General features: G+C 49.6%; 1 protein-coding gene across 4 annotated transcripts in view; it reads right to left on the reverse strand.

Annotated features, from left to right (window-relative positions):
- The window catches only part of LOC144888143 (uncharacterized), a 1,118,715-nt gene that overhangs the window by 1,078,584 nt on the left and 21,062 nt on the right, over positions 1-19,069 (reverse strand). For all 4 annotated transcript variants that reach the window (XM_078781770.1, XM_078781768.1, XM_078781769.1 and 1 more), the window contains exons 2-3: positions 16,507-17,412; positions 10,303-10,327 (exon numbers count right to left, since the gene is read on the reverse strand). In XM_078781770.1, coding sequence (XP_078637896.1) covers positions 10,303-10,327; positions 16,507-17,364 — 883 coding nt within the window. In that variant the 5' untranslated portion in view covers positions 17,365-17,412. The remainder of the gene's footprint in view (positions 1-10,302; positions 10,328-16,506; positions 17,413-19,069) is intronic.

The following is a 19,069-nucleotide window of genomic DNA, read 5'->3' on the forward strand; positions in this document are numbered from 1 at the left end:
TTTGGAATCCGATTTGGTGTCAGGACCGGTCACCGCCGGTTTACAAGCCACGCTTCCTGTAGAGGGAGAATCTGTGATTATCGGGAATGATTTGGCCGGGGGGCAAATTTATGGTAACCCGAGGGTGGGTAAAGAGCACCGCAGGGGAAATAACACCACCCCAGCTCGGGATGGCGACAAAAGTGCCAAGTTATTTGTAGGGGGGACTGAACTTCAACACAGAGGAAGAAGTTCTGACCTCTGTCTTCAACAGATATGGGCCGCTGGTGGAAGTGCGGGTGGTAAAAGACAGGGAAACGCAACGGTCAAGAGGGTTGGGCTTTGTCACGTTTGCAAGCACAAAAGACGCCAGGGAGGCAGAGAAGAATTGGAATGGTAAGGATTTGGAGGGTCGGACCATAACAGTAGGGAAGGCATTTCGTAGGCGTCGAGAGGTCTACAGAAGAGGACCACTTGGCGGTAGTTTTGGTGTTGGCAGCAGCCGATGTTACTATCGAGGCTCCCAGAGTTACGGCATCTCCCGAAAGAATGATTGGCAGAGGACTGGCCGAGAAGGAGACCGCCAGTCAGGTGACTGCTGGGACAAGGGGTCCCACCGTAACTGTTAGGAGTCCGGAGAAGTTGAAGCACTCCATATACGGCGGAGCCGCCGAGCCTGGGCTCCTACACGGGCTAACCGTGAACGCCACGTTCTTAAAAGGCGTCCGGGTAGGGAACGTTCCTGCACGGACTAACCGTGAACTCCACGTTCTTAAAGGCGTCCATGTAATGAACTTTCCTCCCCGGACTAACCGTGAACCCCACATTCCTTAAGGCGTCCATGTAGTGAGTACTCAGCTGGGCCTCCATCCAAGAGCAACTAGAAGTTGTTGACGCTTGGTCTAGAGGGAATTACCTTGGAATCTCTGGGGGGTTTTGGTGAAAGTTTGTTGCTTTATTTTTGAGATGCGATAATTGTGCCCGGGGGGAACTGATGATTTGGGGTATCGGGTTTGTTTATCAAAGTTGGCCGGCCCAGAAAGTTTTCGCGGGGTTCAAACTTTCTTTCTTGAAGGGGGGGAGTGTTACGGATCCCGAATTTAGGTGAATTACTATTCATGTCATTGCTTATTAATGTTTATTCTATTAAAGGTTGTTGTGGTTAAATGGTTAAAGAGGCTCCGGATAACAGGAGACCGGAAACGGGATAGTAAACCGGAAGAAGAAAAACAAGACATGAGGTCCTGGAGAATAGGCGATCTTCTTCTTCCTCGCCCAGCTCCAACGCGAGCAGTGCCGATATTGAGCAGCGTGGGGAACACTGCATTTGAAAGCCCGTCTGGCGAGAGGAGTTACCTGCGCGGGGTAATTACCGGTTACGCGTCAAGTTGCCGTGGGTTCGTGCACGGAACCAAGCGTCCGGCACAGTTCGCCTCAACGTCTACAAGGACGCGTACGGGTCGCACCTTGGGCCTCGCGCGCTTTGCGAGCCGCGCTTTGCTTGGCCCGCTTTGCTTTGCAAGGAGGTGTGCGCTGCAGCAGCTGTTCCCGGTACGCGACGTGCACGTTTGGAGCACGTCAGCCAGGGGTTCGTTCAACCGCCCGTGTGCGGAGAAGTCGACCTTCACCTTGGTCTGGAGGGGCCCAGAGACATTGTGAGGGACAGTGACCATTGAGGGGTCGTGAGTGGGGAAAGGGGGGACATATATAAGATGGCCATCTTAGTAATATTGGTGATTGATTGTTGATGGTTGTTGATTGATTGGGGAATATATTATTGATTAATCCGGATCCTTGGTGTGGGGTTTCTTATTGACTTGAATTATTGTGTCTTTCATATTGTTTGCGCTACGAAAGCGTATAAATCAGAGATCTTTCTGGCGGGGTCCTCCCACGGTCCGGGGGTCACCGAGACCAGGTAGTTACCAGGAGGACCACGTAACAGTGACCAAGCCCCGGAGTTCTTATTCCGGGCGCTTTTCCTCCGCCAGCTACCTCTACAGGTACGCCTCACGCTGGCCGGTTCCAACATAAGGGAACCCCGTGCCCTGGCCGTAGAGGCCGACAAGTTCTTCGCGGCTTGCGACACGCGGTCGAGTTACGGTGCTGCCGTCGTGGATCCCGGGGCAGAGGCTACAGCGTCCCTCGTGGCCGCTGCCGCGCCCCGCCCACCACCACCGCCGCCGAGAACACTGCGGCCGCCGCGGCCGCCGCCGCAAGCCTGGTGCTATTTTCATGCCAGGTTCGGCCAAAAGGCTAAGAAGTGTTGCCCGCCATGCTCGTTTGACAAGTCGGGAAACGACCAAGCCGGCGATCATTAGCGGCCCCGAGCGTCGGCCGTTCCGGCAGCCTCCTGTTCATCACGAACACCTTGTCCGGGCGCCGTTTCCTCTGCAATACAGGAGCGCAGGTAAGCGTCATCCCCGCCTCCACGTCCGACAAGCGAACCGCGGGCCGGGGCCCCGCGTTGCTTGCCGCCAAAGGTACACCCATCCGCACATTCGGGAAGCGCTGCCTCTCCCTGCGGTTCGGAGGGCAGCGCTTTCAATGGTCGTCCGTGACCGCCAGCGTGCCAATGGCATTGCTTGGTGCGGACTTCCTATGTGCGAATGGGTTGTTGGTCAACGTGAAGCGCAGACGGCTCGTCCAGGCCGAAACCTTTAGCTCGCTCGCTTGTTCGCTGAGCGGCTCATTGAGCGGCTCACCGAGCGGCTTGCCAAGCGGTTTGCTGGAAGGTTCCGTCCCGGCGAGTTTAGTTTGCACACTTCCGGCAGCGGACGACTTCACCCGCCTCCTCGCCAGTTTCCCGGCCCTCACGCGGCCCACCTTCTCAGCGGTGGCCGTTAAACACGGGGTGGAACATCACATCCCCACGGTCGGGCCGCCGGTCTATGCCCGGGTACGCCGACTCGAGCCCACGAAGCTTGCGGTGGCGAAAGCGGAGTTCGCCACGCTGGAGCGGCTGGGGATCGTACGGCGCTCCAACAGCGCTTGGGCTTCTCCGCTGCACATCGTGCCGAAGCCCGGCGGGGGATGGCGGCCGTGCGGGGACTACCGCCGGCTCAACGATGCCACCACCCCCGACCGCTACCCGGTCCCACACATTCAGGACTTTTCCGCCCGGTTGGCCAACACGACTGTGTTTTCTAAGGTGGACCTCATCCGGGGCTACCATCAGGTCCCCGTCCAATGGGACGACGTTCCGAAGACGGCCGTCATCACCCCTTTCGGCCTCTTCGAATTCCTAAGGATGCCCTTCGGGTTGAAGAATGCGGCTCAGGCGTTCCAGCGGCTTATGGATAGCGCCTTGCGCGACTTACCTTTCCTGTTTGTCTACCTGGACGACATCCTAGTCGCGAGCGCGTCCCGGGAGGACCACCTGCTCCACCTCCGCATGCTTTTCGAATGCCTGGGCCAGCATGGCCTAATCATCAACCCTGCCAAGTGCCGTTTCGGTGTCGCCACCATCGACTTCTTGGGGCACCACATCACCGAGCACGGGGCCGTCCCTTTACCGGCCAAGGTGGAGGCGGTCAGGCATTTCCCGCGGCCCCGCGCGATCAAGGGGCTCCAGGAGTTCCTGGGCATGGTAAACTTTTACCACCGCTTCGTGCCCCACGTCGCACGGCTCCTCCGCCCCTTGCACGAGGCCCTTCGGGGCAAGCCGGGCAAAGGTGACATCGCTTTGTCGGAGCCGATGGCCGCGGCGTTCGCGGGCGCAAAGCTGGCTCTGGCCGACGCCACCATGCTGGCGCACCCGGCGCCCGATGCACCGATCGCCCTCACCACCGACGCGTCGGACTACGCGGTGGGCGTGGTGCACGAGCAATCGATGCGTGGTGCTTGGCAACCGCTGGCGTTTTTTAGCCGGCAGCTTCGCCCGCACGAACGCCGGTACAGCACCTTCGACCGCGAGCTGCTCGGGCTCCACCTGGCGGTCAGACACTTCCGCCACCTGCTGGAGGGCCGCCCGTTCACGGCCTTCGTTGACCACAAGCCCCTTGTGTTCGCGATGGCCAAGGTCGCCGAGCCATGGTCGGCACGGCAGCAGCGCCACCTCTCTGCCGTGTCCGAGTACACGACGGACATCCGTCACGTGGCGGGTAAGGACAACCCGGTAGCGGATTGCCTTTCCCGGTCCGTCGTGCACGCGGTCCACCTCGGGGCCGACTATGCCCGGATGGCGGAGGCCCAGACCGCCGACCCTGGCGTCCAGGCCTTGCGGACCGCCGTCACGGGCCTCCGCGTCACCGAGGTGCCGTTCGACGCCGCGGGCACGGCCCTCCTATGCGACGTCTCCCTCGGCCGGCCTCGCCCCATCGTGTCCGCTGGCTGGCAGCGCCCAGTGTTCGACGCCATCCATGGCCTGTCCCACCCTGGCGCGAAGACATCCCAGAAACTCGTCGGGGCGAAGTACGTCTGGCATGGCCTCAGGAAGGACGTCTGCGACTGGGCCAGGACGTGCCTCGCGTGCCAGCGCGCAAAGGTCCACCGCCACACCCAGGCACCGTTGGCCCCGTTTACGGTGCCTGAGCGGCGGTTCGACCACGTGCACGTCGACTTGGTGGGACCTCTGCCCCCCTCGCGAGGGTTCACCCACCTCCTCACCATGGTCGACCGCACCACGTGGTGGCCGGAGGCCGTCCCATTGGCGGCGACGTCTGCGGCTGAGGTGGCGCAAGCCTTTATCGCCACTTGGGTTGCCCGGTTCGGTGCCCCCTCGGACATCTCGTCCGACCGCGGCCCCCAGTTCACCTCGGAGCTCTGGGCCGCGGTGGCGCAAGGACTCGGGGTGAAGGTACACCACACCACGGCCTACCACCCCCAGGCCAATGGCATGTGCGAGCGCTTTCATCGCTCCATGAAGGCCGCGCTCCGGGCCAGCCTCCGCGACGGCGGCTAGGTCGAGGCTCCCCTGGGTCCTGCTGGGCCTCAGGATGGCGCCCAAGGACGACCTGCGCGCGTCCTCGGCGGAGCTGGTCTTCGGGCAACCACTGCGGGTACAGGGTGAATTTATCCCCGACTCCACGGCTCCTTGGTCCGCGGCGCAACAGCGCTCCGCCCTTCAGGAGACCGCCCGGAGGTTCGCCCTGGTGCCAACGGCACACCACGGTTGCCCGCCTTCCCACGTCGCCCCAGAGCTTCGCACGGCAAAGTACGTGTTCATCCGGCACGACGCCCACCGGGCACCGCTACGGCCCCCGTACGACGGGCCCTTCCGCGTGCTGGAGACCGGTGACAAGTTTTTCACGGTCGACATCGGCGGTGCCCCGGATCGCATTTCCGTGGACCGCCTCAAGCCGGCCCACCTCGATCCGGACCATCCCCCGCCGGCAGAGCTGCCTCCGCGTCGAGGCCGCCCCCCGGCGGTCGGACCCCAGGCACCCCCGCCAGCAGCTCAGCCTCCGCGTCAAGGCCGCCCCCCGGCGGTCGGACCCCCGGCACCCCTCAGGCCCGCTGCCCCCCAGCCCTGCACCCATCGCCAGGGGGCGTTTCGGCCGGGTCATCCGGCTTCCCCGCAAACTCACCCTGCAGGTGCGCGGGAATTCTGGGGGGGGCGCGTGTGGCGGGCACATGGGGCAATAATTCCGCGCACCAGTGGGTGGCGCGAGCGCCCAGGCGGGGACCGATGGCACATGCCCCGCCCTTCGACCGAGCGGCCACGCCCGGGGATTAGGCGTGGCCTCGGCACATATATGCGGGCTCTAAGCTCGAGCCCGCCCAGTGCTGCAGTTCGAGCTTTCGAAATAAAGACTCTTTTGTTTTAACAAACGCGTTGTGGCCTACCTCTTTGGCAAGCAAGTTGTGTGCGCAGCACCACACTTCAGTATCTTCCTTTCAGATACTTTGGCAAACATTTTCAGTTACTGCAGCCATTTTCAGTTACTTGTTTGTTTTGGCGGGTTTCTGACTTTAGTCTCCTCTTCAGCAAGTGAAATGCATGCTCCATTGGATTTAAATCAGGAGATTGAATTGGCCAGTCCAAATCCTTCCACTTTTTATCCCCTGATGAACACATTGGTTGTGTTGGTAGTGTGTTTTCGGGCATCGTTTTCGCAAAACATAATCGGCACGTTTTCTTGGCCCGGCATCCGTTGTAAATAAACCCTTTTATTATTTTCCCTGTATATTCTAAATCCGTTTTTCATGTGAGTTCATTTCCACAGGATTGAAGGCTGCCACGCGTGGCCGTTAGGCAAAAGCTTCCCGCTTCTTCTTCTTCTCCCTTCTTCCCGCGCGGAGATATAAAATCCGTATTTGATCATCGCCTCGAAGTTAACGCTCGATTCGCTGTCCGTGATTTCCCAGTCTTCACCGAGGGGAATCACACGACAACATGCAGTTCCTTCCTTTCTCGACACTTTCACCTTTTCATCGCTTTGGTAAAGGTGTATCTTGGTCTCATCTGTCCAAAAAACTTTGTTCCAGATCTTTATTTGGCTCACCTCTGTACCTCTTGGCAAATTCGAATCTGGCCTTTCTATTTTTTGTGCTGATGAGAAGTTTGCATCTTGCGGTGTAGACTTTGTAATTCTGCTGTCGAAGCCTTATGCAATTGGTAGATTGTGATACTTTCTCCCCTGTCGTCTGAAGGTTGTTGGTGACGTCATTCAGTTGTTTTTGGGATTTTCTTCACAAAAAAAAAAAAAAAAAAAAAGCACCGTTTTTTGTCCCCCGTCGCACCGCGGAGCGAAAGGGGGACTATGGTTTTCCCCTCCATCCGTGTGTGCATGCGTGCCTCTGTGCATGCGTCCGTGCATGCGTCCATGCATACGTGCGTGCGTAAGCGTGTAAATAAACCCTTTTATTATTTTCCCTGTATATTCTAAATCCGTATACAAACGTTTGTATACAAAAAAAAAAAAAAAAAAAAACAGCTCTGATGATTTTCTGTCATCAACTGCAGTTATTTTCCGAGGCCAACCTCGCCGTTGTCTATTGCTAAGTACAAGAGTGGTTTCTTTCTTTTTCAAGATATTAAAAATTGTCTTTGCTATGCCCAATTTTTGTGCTATGGTTCCATTTGAATTCTTCTGGTGTTTCAGCTTCCAAATTGCTTGCTTTTCTTTCACACAGTTCTTTGGTCTTCATTTTGGTTTATGTCCACTGACTCAAAAGGCAGACTCTCAAAGCAAAAGCATAGGCTAAAAACATTCACAGCTGTTTTATGTGTGAACGATCAATGCAACAAGAAACACCTCAAAGTCATTTGTTCCAAAACTTATGTTTACCTAAAATGGGTGGACAGAACATAGAAAGTGCTACTATTCCACAATGGTAAAACATATATCCATGGAAATAACAAGAAATAAAAGGTAATAGTCAGGTTCACTATGTTATTTCGTTCAAAATCATGGTAGATTAGCAAACCTATACATTTTTGGAAACGTTATTACATGGAAAATCTGAAAATCAATGTTTACATTTGCCAATTCCGACCAATTCGATTCGACCAATTCGACCAATCGACCAATTCCATTCGACCAATTCGACCATTCGACCAATCGCTTCGATCGACCATTCGACCATTCGACCAATTCGATCGATTCGATCGATTCGATTCGATTCATCGAATTCGATTCGATCGACCATTCGACCAATTCGATTTGCCAATCAATTTGACCGACCTTTGCTTGTGTGGAACGGACTGTGAAAACGATGCGGACTATATTGTCGGATACGACACACAGGACAGTGAGGACGAACTCTAAATGGCATATTCTGTAATCGTGTATGTTTGATGCCATTGACTGCCTGTGTATATTTTGTCATTGACTGCCTGTGTAGATGTGAAGTTATACTGACTGCATGTGTATATATGATTTTGCTGACTGCCTGTGTATGTTTGGTGATATGAATTATTGTGACACATTTTGATGTTATTAACTGCCTGTACAAAATGATAACATGTATTTGATTATGCAACTTATCGCGAATATAAAGACAGTATTTTGCAATTCAAAACCTTTGATTCGTGTCTTACCATTCCCCATAGCACTAATTTGATACTTTCATTGGATTTCTTGTCCCTGAAAATATAGGTTTAGTATATTTTTTAAAGTTTTTAGGGTAATTAGAGGCAGAAATAGAACAAAATATGTATTTTACAGTGGCCATTTTGAAAATCCAAAATGGCCGCCATACAGGTATCTCTCCAAATGTAAACATTGATTTTTAGTTTCCTTATGCTATAACCTTTCCAAAAATGTATAGGTTTGCTAATCTACCATGATTTTGAACGAAATATAATTTATTGACATAGTGAACCTGAATATAACCTTCTGTACTCTTATGTCATATAATGCAAATTTATTGAGTACAGTCAACCCTCGTTAATTCAAACCCGTTTAATGAGGAAATCTCACTATCCGACCAAAACATCCAGGAACAAATTTAAGCCATTCTTTTTATCCCTATAATCCGCAAAATCGTTTATCCGCCAATCCGACATTGGGTGCTGGGAACAATGCAGTCCGGATTAACGAGGGTTGACTGTATTGTTATGAATTTGGGGAAGGGGGAATATCGAGATCTAGGTCGATCTGTGTCGGTATCATGCTTCGTCTGTCGTGGTTAGCTAGAACAACCTCGATATAAGTAGGTCAGGGACCGGTGGACCGTATGTCAGAGTAAGCTGCGTATCAGTGTCCCCGCCACGAGGGGGCGGGGCTTGGTAATTAGAATTAGGGAATATGCTAAATCCATTGTGTCGTTCCCTCTGTGAACATACCTGTGTCCCTTTTGGCAACGCACTCTTACAGACACTTAGATAGGCCCTTAGTACTCACACTAATTAGTTCCCCCCCACCCCTCCCCCTTACAATGACTGACCGGAAAAACCAACAGGCAGCGGCCACGCAGTACGCCACCATGGCGATGGAACATCGTAAAAGGCACGCTGGGGCCACGCCCACCGCGCGATGAATGGACACCGAGGGTTTGGTGGGCACGTCGCACGACTGGTGGGAGATCGGACGATTCCAGAAGAGGTTCGGATGACGTCGGAGCACGCCGAGCAAGAGACTGAGAGCGGCAGACATTTTGTGACTTCGGTCCGGACTTTGCTGGTGAACGTTGGTGTGCCAACATTGTCCCTTCTCGTCCCTGGGTCCTTCCTGACCGGAGCTCCACCCTTTGCCTCTTGCCTTCCCTTGACTGTCCCTTCGTGTTGGCTGCCTTCCCGCTTGGACCTCCCTCCGGCCCTTGCTTTCGTTCCCGGTTGGAGTTCGCTTCGAAAGACGGTGGAAAGACATTGGAGCGCAGACGATTATCTTCCCCGGCGTTCACGTGCGAACGGCGAGCACACGAGCTGAAGCAGCCGGGAGACCATTGCACGCTCGCTCGCTTGGCGCGAGAGGCCTGGTGAACGTGGGGGGGAGGGAGGGCGGTGGAACGCCAGCAGACGGGACCGAGTGGTTCGCACTGACGAGAGCCGCATCGGACGGTGCCTGAACGACCCGACGCTACACTGCCAGACACAGACAAGACGCAACACAGAACACAACACGACGAACCGTTTTTTTTTTAGTACCCTTCCCATCGTGTATTCGAAGTGTGAGTGTAAGAGCGCTCAATCGGGGGTTTAGTTTTATCATCGCGTTTCCCTGACCCGATATTTATTAAATAAATCCTTTCATTATTTTACCCTGTACATTTCACATTCGTTTTGGTTTGAATTATTTCCCTCAGGTTGAAGACATCGGACCGTGAAGGAAAGCGGCATTGTGATTGTTCATTCCATCTCGTGTATGATCCACCATCAATTGGATAAATTCCTCCATTAAAGCTTGAGTCCATCCTCGATCCCCTGGTCTGAACCAAGGGGCAATCGCGCGACAGTATATAGCAATAATAATGAATATGACTTCACTATTCCAATACTTGGGATTTAACCTTGGGAGGGCTTGCAGATAATTTAACCAGAAGGGGGTTGATGGTGGACTATCATATGAGCCCTGCAGAAACCTGGGTGAGTGTGGGGACAAAGCACGGAAAGCGCAAAGGGTGCAATGTCAGAGAGGAGTCGGAAGAAGACAGAAAGACCACCGAAAGCCTGTGAGAAAGACCCTCAGAATCATCTTCATCGCGGGAGAGATCAATGATTCTAAAAGCCATGGTTTATACAGCAAGATGCTGAGCTAGGTTATGTGGAATAAGTGGGTACTTTAGTGACAACAATACTTCGTGTGTTTCTTCCGAGAAAATGATGACTTGCACTTCAATGACTTGCAGGTAGAAACACAACAGAAGTTATAATAATTATTGTGTACAGTATTTGAAGTCACACTACTTAACAAGATTGTAAGATCCTGTCATACTCACCGCCAGATCCCGTTGCTGGCTCCGCCTGGAAGGTTTTCCCCAAGGAATTTCATGACCGGTAATTCACGGGGAATGTGTGGGGGAGAGTGGAGAACAGACAGGAGAGTTTAGTACTTATCTGTCGCCACTGTAATTAAACTCTTCCATGTTCATAATGTTCACACCATGCACAAATTGAAAGAGCTACTAATTAAATGTATCCCATCTTTCGTTTTGGATGTTTATACAACTGAATGACAAAACTAACAGCCAATACATGAAACCTGATTTGTAGAATACTTAATCCACCACACTCAGCACTTCATCAAAATTTCCGAATAGGAACACAATCTTCAGTGTAAACGGTTGACACAGAACGTTTCCAAAGGTTGCAACCTGTTGCTGACGAAACACATCAAGCAAGCTGAATGCTAACAGAACACACAGAGCAAGCTGCATGCTAACAGAACACACAGAGCAAGCTGCATGCTAACAGAACACACAGAGCAAGCTGCATGCTAACAGAACACACAGAGCAAGCTGCATGCGAAAAGAACACACAGAGCAAGCTGCATGCTAACAGAACACACAGAGCAAGCTGCATGCTAACAGAACACACAGAGAAAGCTGCATGCTAACAGACCACACAGAGCAAGCTGCATGCTAACAGACCACACAGAGCAAGCTGCATGCTAACAGACCACACAGAGCAAGCTGCATGCTAAAAGAACACACAGAGCAAGCTGCATGCTAACAGAACACACCGAGCAAGCTGCATGCTAACAGAACACACCGAGCAAGCTGCATGTTAACAGAACACACCGAGCAAGCTGCATGGTAACAGACCACACAGAGCAAGCTGCATGCTAACAGAACACACCGAGCAAGCTGCATGCTAACAGAATACGATCCTCTATCTCTTTGCTGATGACTCCACACTCTGCCGCTCCATTCCTCATATCTCAGATCGGCAGTCTGCAGCCTCCTCACTCTCTGCAGACCTGAACAAAATCACAGACTGGTCAAACAAGTGGAACATGTCTTTCAATCCTGACAAATCTCACACTCTTACTATGTCTCTCCTAAAAGACTGATTGGACAACCCTCCCATCTACTTTCTGAACAATCCTCTCCAAGAAGTTCTGTCACTCAAGCTTTTGGGTCTCACTATCTGCCATGATCTTTGCTGGGAAAATCACATTTCCAAGCTGGCCTCCAAAGCCAGTCGCTGACTGGGCATCCTCCATCGTGTGAAGTCCATCCTTGACACACCTGAGCTCCTCACCACATACAAGGCTTTCAGCCGCAGCTCAATGGAATACTGTTCCCCCCAATGGGCCGGTGCTCCTGCCTCAGACCCAGATCGGCTTCACGCTGTATAAACCAAAGCTTTCAGGATCATTGGTATCTCCCGTGATGAAGCTGATTCTGAGGGCCTTTCACTCTCTCACCGCAGGCAAGTTGGTGGTCTTTCTGTCTTCTGCCGACTCCTCTCCGGCCTTGCTCCCCCAGCTCTATCTGTGCTCTGTCCCCCAAATACTCCTTCAGGTCGCACAAGATCTGCCAGCAACCCTCTTCTGGTGAAACTGCCAAAATCAAGACTCTGCTCACCTTCACTCTTTCATTCCTCTTTTATCCCGCCTCTGGAACAAACTCCCCCACTCCCTTCAATCCCACTCCTCCCTCCAGGTCTTTAAAACAGCTGTTCACCACCATCTCTTATCTTCCCCCATACAAAACCATGATCTTTTCTACCCCTGTTAATCCACCCCAAATCCACCTCCTTCGAATTCCATTTTCTTTTCTGAAAGTCATTGTAGTGTCCATCTTGCTTATCCCGTGCATCCCACCACAGACCTCTCTCTTCCACAGATATCCGGATGTCCCTGTTCTCTACTGTTGTCGTACGTAGTACTTCCCTTGTGGGAGTGGACATGTTTTTCCCTGCCCTGCGTGCCGTGCAGGACACTAGGCTGGAGGACAGACAGGACAGACACACCCTGACCTGGCTGGCAAGTTGGGTCGTTGATTGATTAAATGTGTTTTAAAACCATAAACCTTCGTCTTTGCTTCGGAATGTTTTGCTGCAATGGGGAATGTTAATTTACATGAAAACAATTTGGACTTTCTGTGTTAATGCTCGTCACGTTTCCCTATTTCTTACCATATATGGATGACTTTGTGTGCTGGCTTGGCAAATGTCTGACTTTTCCATTTGCCTGTTAAATGGTCGCACCCAGATAAGGGCTGTGCTGACCCTCAGGGCGATAAAAAGGCCTGTGCATTATTCTGTGTACAAGCGGGTGGGAACAATGCATTTTCAGAGAGCTGGAATACAGACTTGTTGGTTCCTATCTCTCCGTGCGCGTCCCAAGAAACGATTCAACCACACGAGGACTTGGTTTTAACACGACACCCTCTCTCTCTCTCCCCTTCTTTCACCCACTCCCTTTTATATGTTCTATAAGTGAGCTCTTACATGAGCGTCGACTTGCAGTCGTGGCCAAAAATATTAGCACCCTTGCACGTTTTTCAAATAACTCACAATTTTCTCCAAAAATAAGTTGCAATTGACAAAAGTATTTGGTCTCCAAATTCTTTATTTCACGGTTGATGTTACAGAACCTTTGTTTTTGATTCAGAACTTAATATATCCTTTTAAATCAGAAAATAAAAAGACATGGCATTGACAAAATTATTGACACCCTAGACTTAATATTTGGTAGCACGGCCTTTGGACAAAATAACTGCAGTCAAGCGCTTCTGACAGCCATGAATGAGCTTACTACACCTCCCTACTGGCAGTTTGGCCCACTCTTCTTGTGCAAACTGCTCCAGTTCTCCCAGATTTGTAGGGTGCTTTCTCCCAAATGCTGTTTTCAGATCTCCCAACAGGTGTTCAGTGGGATTTAGATCTGGACTCATTGCTGGCCACTTCAGAACAGTGCAGCGTTTTTTTCTTCTTTCATTCCTGGGTGCTTTTTGAAGTGCTTGGGGTCATTGTCCTGCTGCAAGACTCATGACCTTCGGCGGAGACTCAGCTTTCTGACACTGGGTTGAATATTGCGCTCAAAATGCCTTGGTATACTCCTTATTTCATGATGCCAAGCACACATTCAAGGCACCCAGTGCCAGACGCAGCACAGGAACCCCAAAACATCACTGAACCTACTCATGTTTGACTGTGGGGAAGGTGTTTTCTTTGAAGGCTTCATTTTGTTTTTTGAAAACATAGAGATGATGTGCTTCACTAAAAAAAAAGCTCTAATTTGGTCTCATCTGTCCAAAGGATATTCTCCCAGAAGGATTTTGGCTTGTTCAGGTGTGTTTTGGAAATTCCATTGTTGCTTTCTTATGTCTCTCTCTCTCAGCAGTGCCCCTCTCTCACATTTGTCTCCTCCAAAATAACCCCCTTTCATCGAGTTGGCGATGGATGGTGCGAGTTGAAACTGTCGTACCTTGTGTCTGAAGGTCAGCTTGAATCTGTTTGGCAGTCGATCGAGGTGCTTTCTCCACAATTCGAACAATCCTTCGTTGCAATCTTCTATCAAGTTTTCTCTTGTGGCCACGTCCAGGGAGGTTGGCTGTAGTGTCATGGGCCTTAAACGTCTTGATAACATTGCGTACGTTGGACGCAGGAACATCAAGGTCTCTGGAGATGGACTTGTGACCTGGAGATTGTTCATCCTTTACTACAATCTTGTGTCTGACCTCCTCAGACAATTCTCTGGTTTTCTTTCTTTTCTCCATGCTCATTGCAGTAAACACAGTGACACAATACAGCAGAATGACTCCTTTTCTCCATTCAAGCTGGTTGAATGAGGGATTTTTATATTGCAGGCACCTGCAACTCACAGCAGAACGACTCCTTTTCTCCATTCAAGCTCGTTGAATGAGGGATTTTTATATTGCAGGCACCTGCAACTTACCACGTGAGTTCAATTCCAAAGGAAAGGAGAATCACCTCCTTGAAATATTATTATTACTAACAACTCCTAAAAGGTGCCAATAATATTGTCCGGGCCATTTTAGGATTCCTGTGTGGAATAAGCTAAGATTTTGTAATTTTTTCTGCTTTTTTTGTTTTGTTCCACTGCAAACCAAAGAAATACATATGTGGACACCAAAATATATTATTTTATATTTCAACAATTTTCTGGAAGAAATGATGCATTATTTGAAAAAAGTGCAAGGGTGCCAATATTTTTGGCCACGATGTAGTATACAAAAAAAATGTTCAATGAAAACCCAACGAGAAAAATCGTTGGCCAGAGGTGTGCCAAATGGATGAGCAATTAAACTTAATCCGTGCACTTACGCATGTGACATTATCCAACCTACGAGTATAACATGAGTATGCACTCAGCAATTTGCATTTGTCCCATTCATTTCAATTATAATCACATATGTATCCATCGTGACGACATCATCCCATAAAGTCGTGCAAGACGTACACGGCAGCTTTTAAGTTGGAGGTTGTTAGGTTCGCTGAGGAAAATGTTGGGAATATGTCTGCACACAGGAAATACTGTGTCGGCGAGAAATGTGTTTGGGACTGACCAAATGTAATGTGCTATGACCCAGTGCTGATAATGATTCTGCAGGTTGCTTTAAATTCTGTACCGCGATATGACAACAAACATGTTGAGAAACCATTTACATTCCAAACCCTTCCAAAAAGTCGTCCCACAAAGTAATTGAAGTAATATGGATAAAACAGCTCATTATTCATCATGACCCTGGAGGTACTGTAGGCAGCAATGCCCTGTCACAATGCCGAGGACAAATTAAGACCTCAATTGTTCTGACTGACAGTTTTTCTAACTACTGCAGTTGATATTGCTTTATCTTATGCTCCAAATTGACTTATCTATGAATAAAGGAAAGAATAATGGGAAATTAGCCAATTCGATGAGTCCTCCACATCAACTTGTACGCTGACGGTATTTGATGGCACTTTTGGACACCTAATTTGCATAAACAATGAAGGAATTGGGGACAAAGTGGAAATGAGCCGGACCATCATCGTGTTGTGTTGATGTGCCCATGCACCAGAAGACAGACAGTACAGGAGACAAGAGGGCAGCAGGAAGGGGATTTGGCGGGGGCTGATTGGCAGGCAGCCCCCACTGAATGTGAATCAACCTCTATGGTGCACGAGGTGGCACTCGTGGAGGTGTAGTTCGATCCCGCAAGGGTCGAGCCGGCAGTCCGGAGCCAATAGTCAGGTTCACTTTGTCAATAAATTATATTTCGTTCAAAATCATGGTAGATTAGCAAACCTATACATTTTTGGAAAGGTTATAGCATAAGGAAACTAAAAATCAATGTTTACATTTGGAGAGATACCTGTATGGCGGCCATTTTGGATTTTCAAAATGGCCACTGTAAAATACATATTTTGTTCTATTTCTGCCTCTAATTACCCTAAAAACTTTTTAAAATATACTAAACCGATATTTTCAGGGACAAGGAATCCAATGAAAGTATCAAATTAGTGCTATGGGGAATGGTAAGACACGAATCAAAGGTTTTGAATTGCAAAATACTGTCTTTATATTCACGATAAGTTGCATAATCAAATACATGTTATCATTTTGTACAGGCAGTTAATAACATCAAAATGTGTCACAATAATTCATATCACCAAACATACACAGGCAGTCAGCAAAATCATATATACACATGCAGTCAGTATAACTTCACATCTACACAGTTAGTCAATGACAAAATATACACAGGCAGTCAATGGCATCAAACATACACGATTACAGAATATGCCATTTAGAGTTCGTCATCACTGTCCTGTGTGTCGTATCCGACAATATAGTCCGCATCGTTTTCACAGTCCGTTCCACACAAGCAAAGGTCGGTCAAATTGATTGGCAAATCGAATTGGTCGAATGGTCAATCGAATCGAATTCGATGAATCGAATCGAATCGAATTCGATGAATCGAATCAAATCGAATCGATCGAATTGGTCGAATGGTCGATCGAAGCGATTGGTCGAATGGTCGAATTGGTCGAATGGAATTGGTCGATTGGTCGAATCGAATTGGTCGGAATTGGCAAATGTAAACATTGATTTTCAGATTTTCCATGTAATAACGTTTCCAAAAATGTATAGGTTTGCTTATCTACCATGATTTTGAACGAAAAAACATAGTGAACCTGACTACAAGTTATGTGTGACCTGGTGGTTGTGTGTGAGTTGGTGGACGAACCTGTGATGTGTGAGGTCGAATCTGCTTCGGTGTGGGAGGCTGAGCCTGCTCCCGTTTGCGAGGTCGAGCCTGCTCCTCTTTGTGAGGTCGAGTCTGCTCCTCTTTGTGAGGACGAGTCTGCTCCTCTTTGTGAGGTCGAGTCTGCTCCTCTTTGTGAGGACGAGTCTGCTCCTCTTTGCGAGGTTGAGCCTGCTCCTCTTTGCGAGGTCGAGCTTGCTCCTCTTTGTGAGGTCGAGTCTGCTCCTCTTTGTGAGGACGAGTCTGCTCCTCTTTGCGAGGTTGAGCCTGCTCCTCTTTGCGAGGTCGAGCCTGCTCCTCTTTGCGAGGTCGAGCCTGCTCCGCTCTGTGAGGTCGAGTCTGCTCCTCTTTGCAAGGTCGAGCTTGCTCCTCTTTGTGAGGTCGAGTCTGCTCCTCTTTGTGAGGACGAGTCTGCTCCTCTTTGCGAGGTTGAGCCTGCTCCTCTTTGCGAGGTCGAGCCTGCTCCTCTTTGCGAGGTCGAGCCTGCTCCGCTCTGTGAGGTCGAGCCTGCTCCGCTCTGTGAGGTCGAGCCTGCTCCACTTTGCGAGGTCGAGGCTGCTCCTCTTTGCGAGGTTGAGCCTGATCCTCTTTGCGAGGTCGAACCTGCTCCGCTCTGTGAGGTCGAGCCTGCTCCGCTCTGTGAGGTCGAGCCTGCTCCGCTTTGTGAGGTCGAGCCTGCTCCACTTTGCGAGGTCGAGGCTGCTCCTCTTTGCGAAGGCGAGTCTTCTCCTTTTTGCGAGACCAAGCCTGCTCCAGTGTGCAATGTCGAGCCTGCTCCATTGTGCGAGCTCGAGCCTGCTTTATTGAGTTTCGCTCTCGATACCGATTATACGTTGCCATTATTCGCCGGCGTCTCTTCTCCGCTCTGAGTGGGGAGGGTACAAGCACCTGTCGGGTAGAGGTTAAAAGAAAAGGGCATCAACATGAGAAAAAGACAGGCCATTGTTGGACAGGGTCAACGACTGCGCCAATTGGCAAATAATTGTTTCCACCTTTGTCACCAAAGGTAGATGGAGGTTAGCTTTTTACCCCTGTCTGTCTGTGTGCAGGATATCTAAAATTTAAGGACACTTATATGCTCATTCTTATACCCTTGAGCATGGGGGTTCATTTGTGAAAATCTTAGCTGCCTGGGGTAATCGATTAGGTGAGAGCTGATTAATTATTCCTGCTAATTAGAGGTGAGAGACATGATTGGGTCGAGATAAATTGTCACGTCTGAGGCTCACCAACATGATATGCCTCACTGCCGGAATCTTTCTCCCTGCGAATGACCGAATGTTCTCTAATTACTGCTGGCTTCATTCATTTTAATAAATGTGCTGTTTACCGTTCCCCAAGGTCGCCTAAATAAACCAAAATTGACAGCACACGCACAGATGGCAAATGGATCGAACACGTTTATCACTTTTTAAAGGTTTAATTAAAAGAATATTGAGGGGGGAGCAGTGTGGGGAGGAAGGGGTGGAATATGACGAGAGAGTCCAAGCGAGACAAAAAGACAGAGGGAGAAGGGAATTGAATAATCTCATCACACACTCACGCTTCGGTCGTACCAATTTTTGCCTCTGCTGACTTCCTCAAAAATAAGTTTTCCTGGTCGTTTTTGTTGCACTTTTCCTGTTATTTTCCTGTCTCCATGTTTACTGTGTGCTTGCTTCTAGTTTGGTTTTGTTTTACAATTTGTGAGTTTGTGAGTATTCCTGCGACATTTCATCCCGGGTTATTTGAGGCCGAAACTTTCCCTTGTGTCCATGATCGTTTTTATTGTCTCTCTCTCTCTCTCTGCTAACTTCAGTCCCTGTGTTTTTACCACAATTACGCATGACCTCTCCTTCAAAAAACCTTCAATTATACCATCTGTTTCATGTCTTAAATTAAAAAAGAAATCAAATAAAATCAAAACAAACAAACGTTACACCTAGGTCCCCCGTAGGTGAAGTGATGCGAGTTGACAAAGTGGAAGACGCAAGGCGGCCATCTTGGATTTTGACGTGGCCACACAATTTTCAATAGCGTTCTTCCTTATGCCTATATACACCCACACACCAGATTAGAAGTTGGTACTTCGCTTATTTTTCAAGATATTCCGCTCACTTGGTTCAGACATACATGGCGGTGGCCATCTTGAATTTTGACGTGGCGACCCAATTTTCAATAGCGTTCTTCCTTATGCGTAGATACACCCACCCACCAGATTAGACATTAGTAGTTCGTTTATTTTTCAAGATATTTCGTTTCAGACATATATATGGTGGCGGCCATCTTGGATTTTGACGTGGCGACCCAATTTTCAATAGCGTTCTTCCTTATGCCTCGATACACCCACACACCAGATTAGAAGTTGGTACTTCGCTTATTTTTCAAGATATTCAGCTCACAAGGTTCAGACATACATGGCGGCGGCCATCTTGGATTTTGACGTGGCGACCCAATTTTCAACAGGGTTCTTCCTTCTGTCTAGATACACCCACACACCAGATTAGAAGTTGGTACTTCGCTTATTTTTAAGAATAAATTCTAAAATAATTCTAAGAATAAAAAA

The sequence above is a fragment of the Myxine glutinosa genome, chromosome 7 (genome assembly GCF_964187855.1).
Source record: "Myxine glutinosa chromosome 7, kmMyxGlut1.1, whole genome shotgun sequence".
Lineage (NCBI taxonomy): Eukaryota > Metazoa > Chordata > Myxini > Myxiniformes > Myxinidae > Myxine > Myxine glutinosa.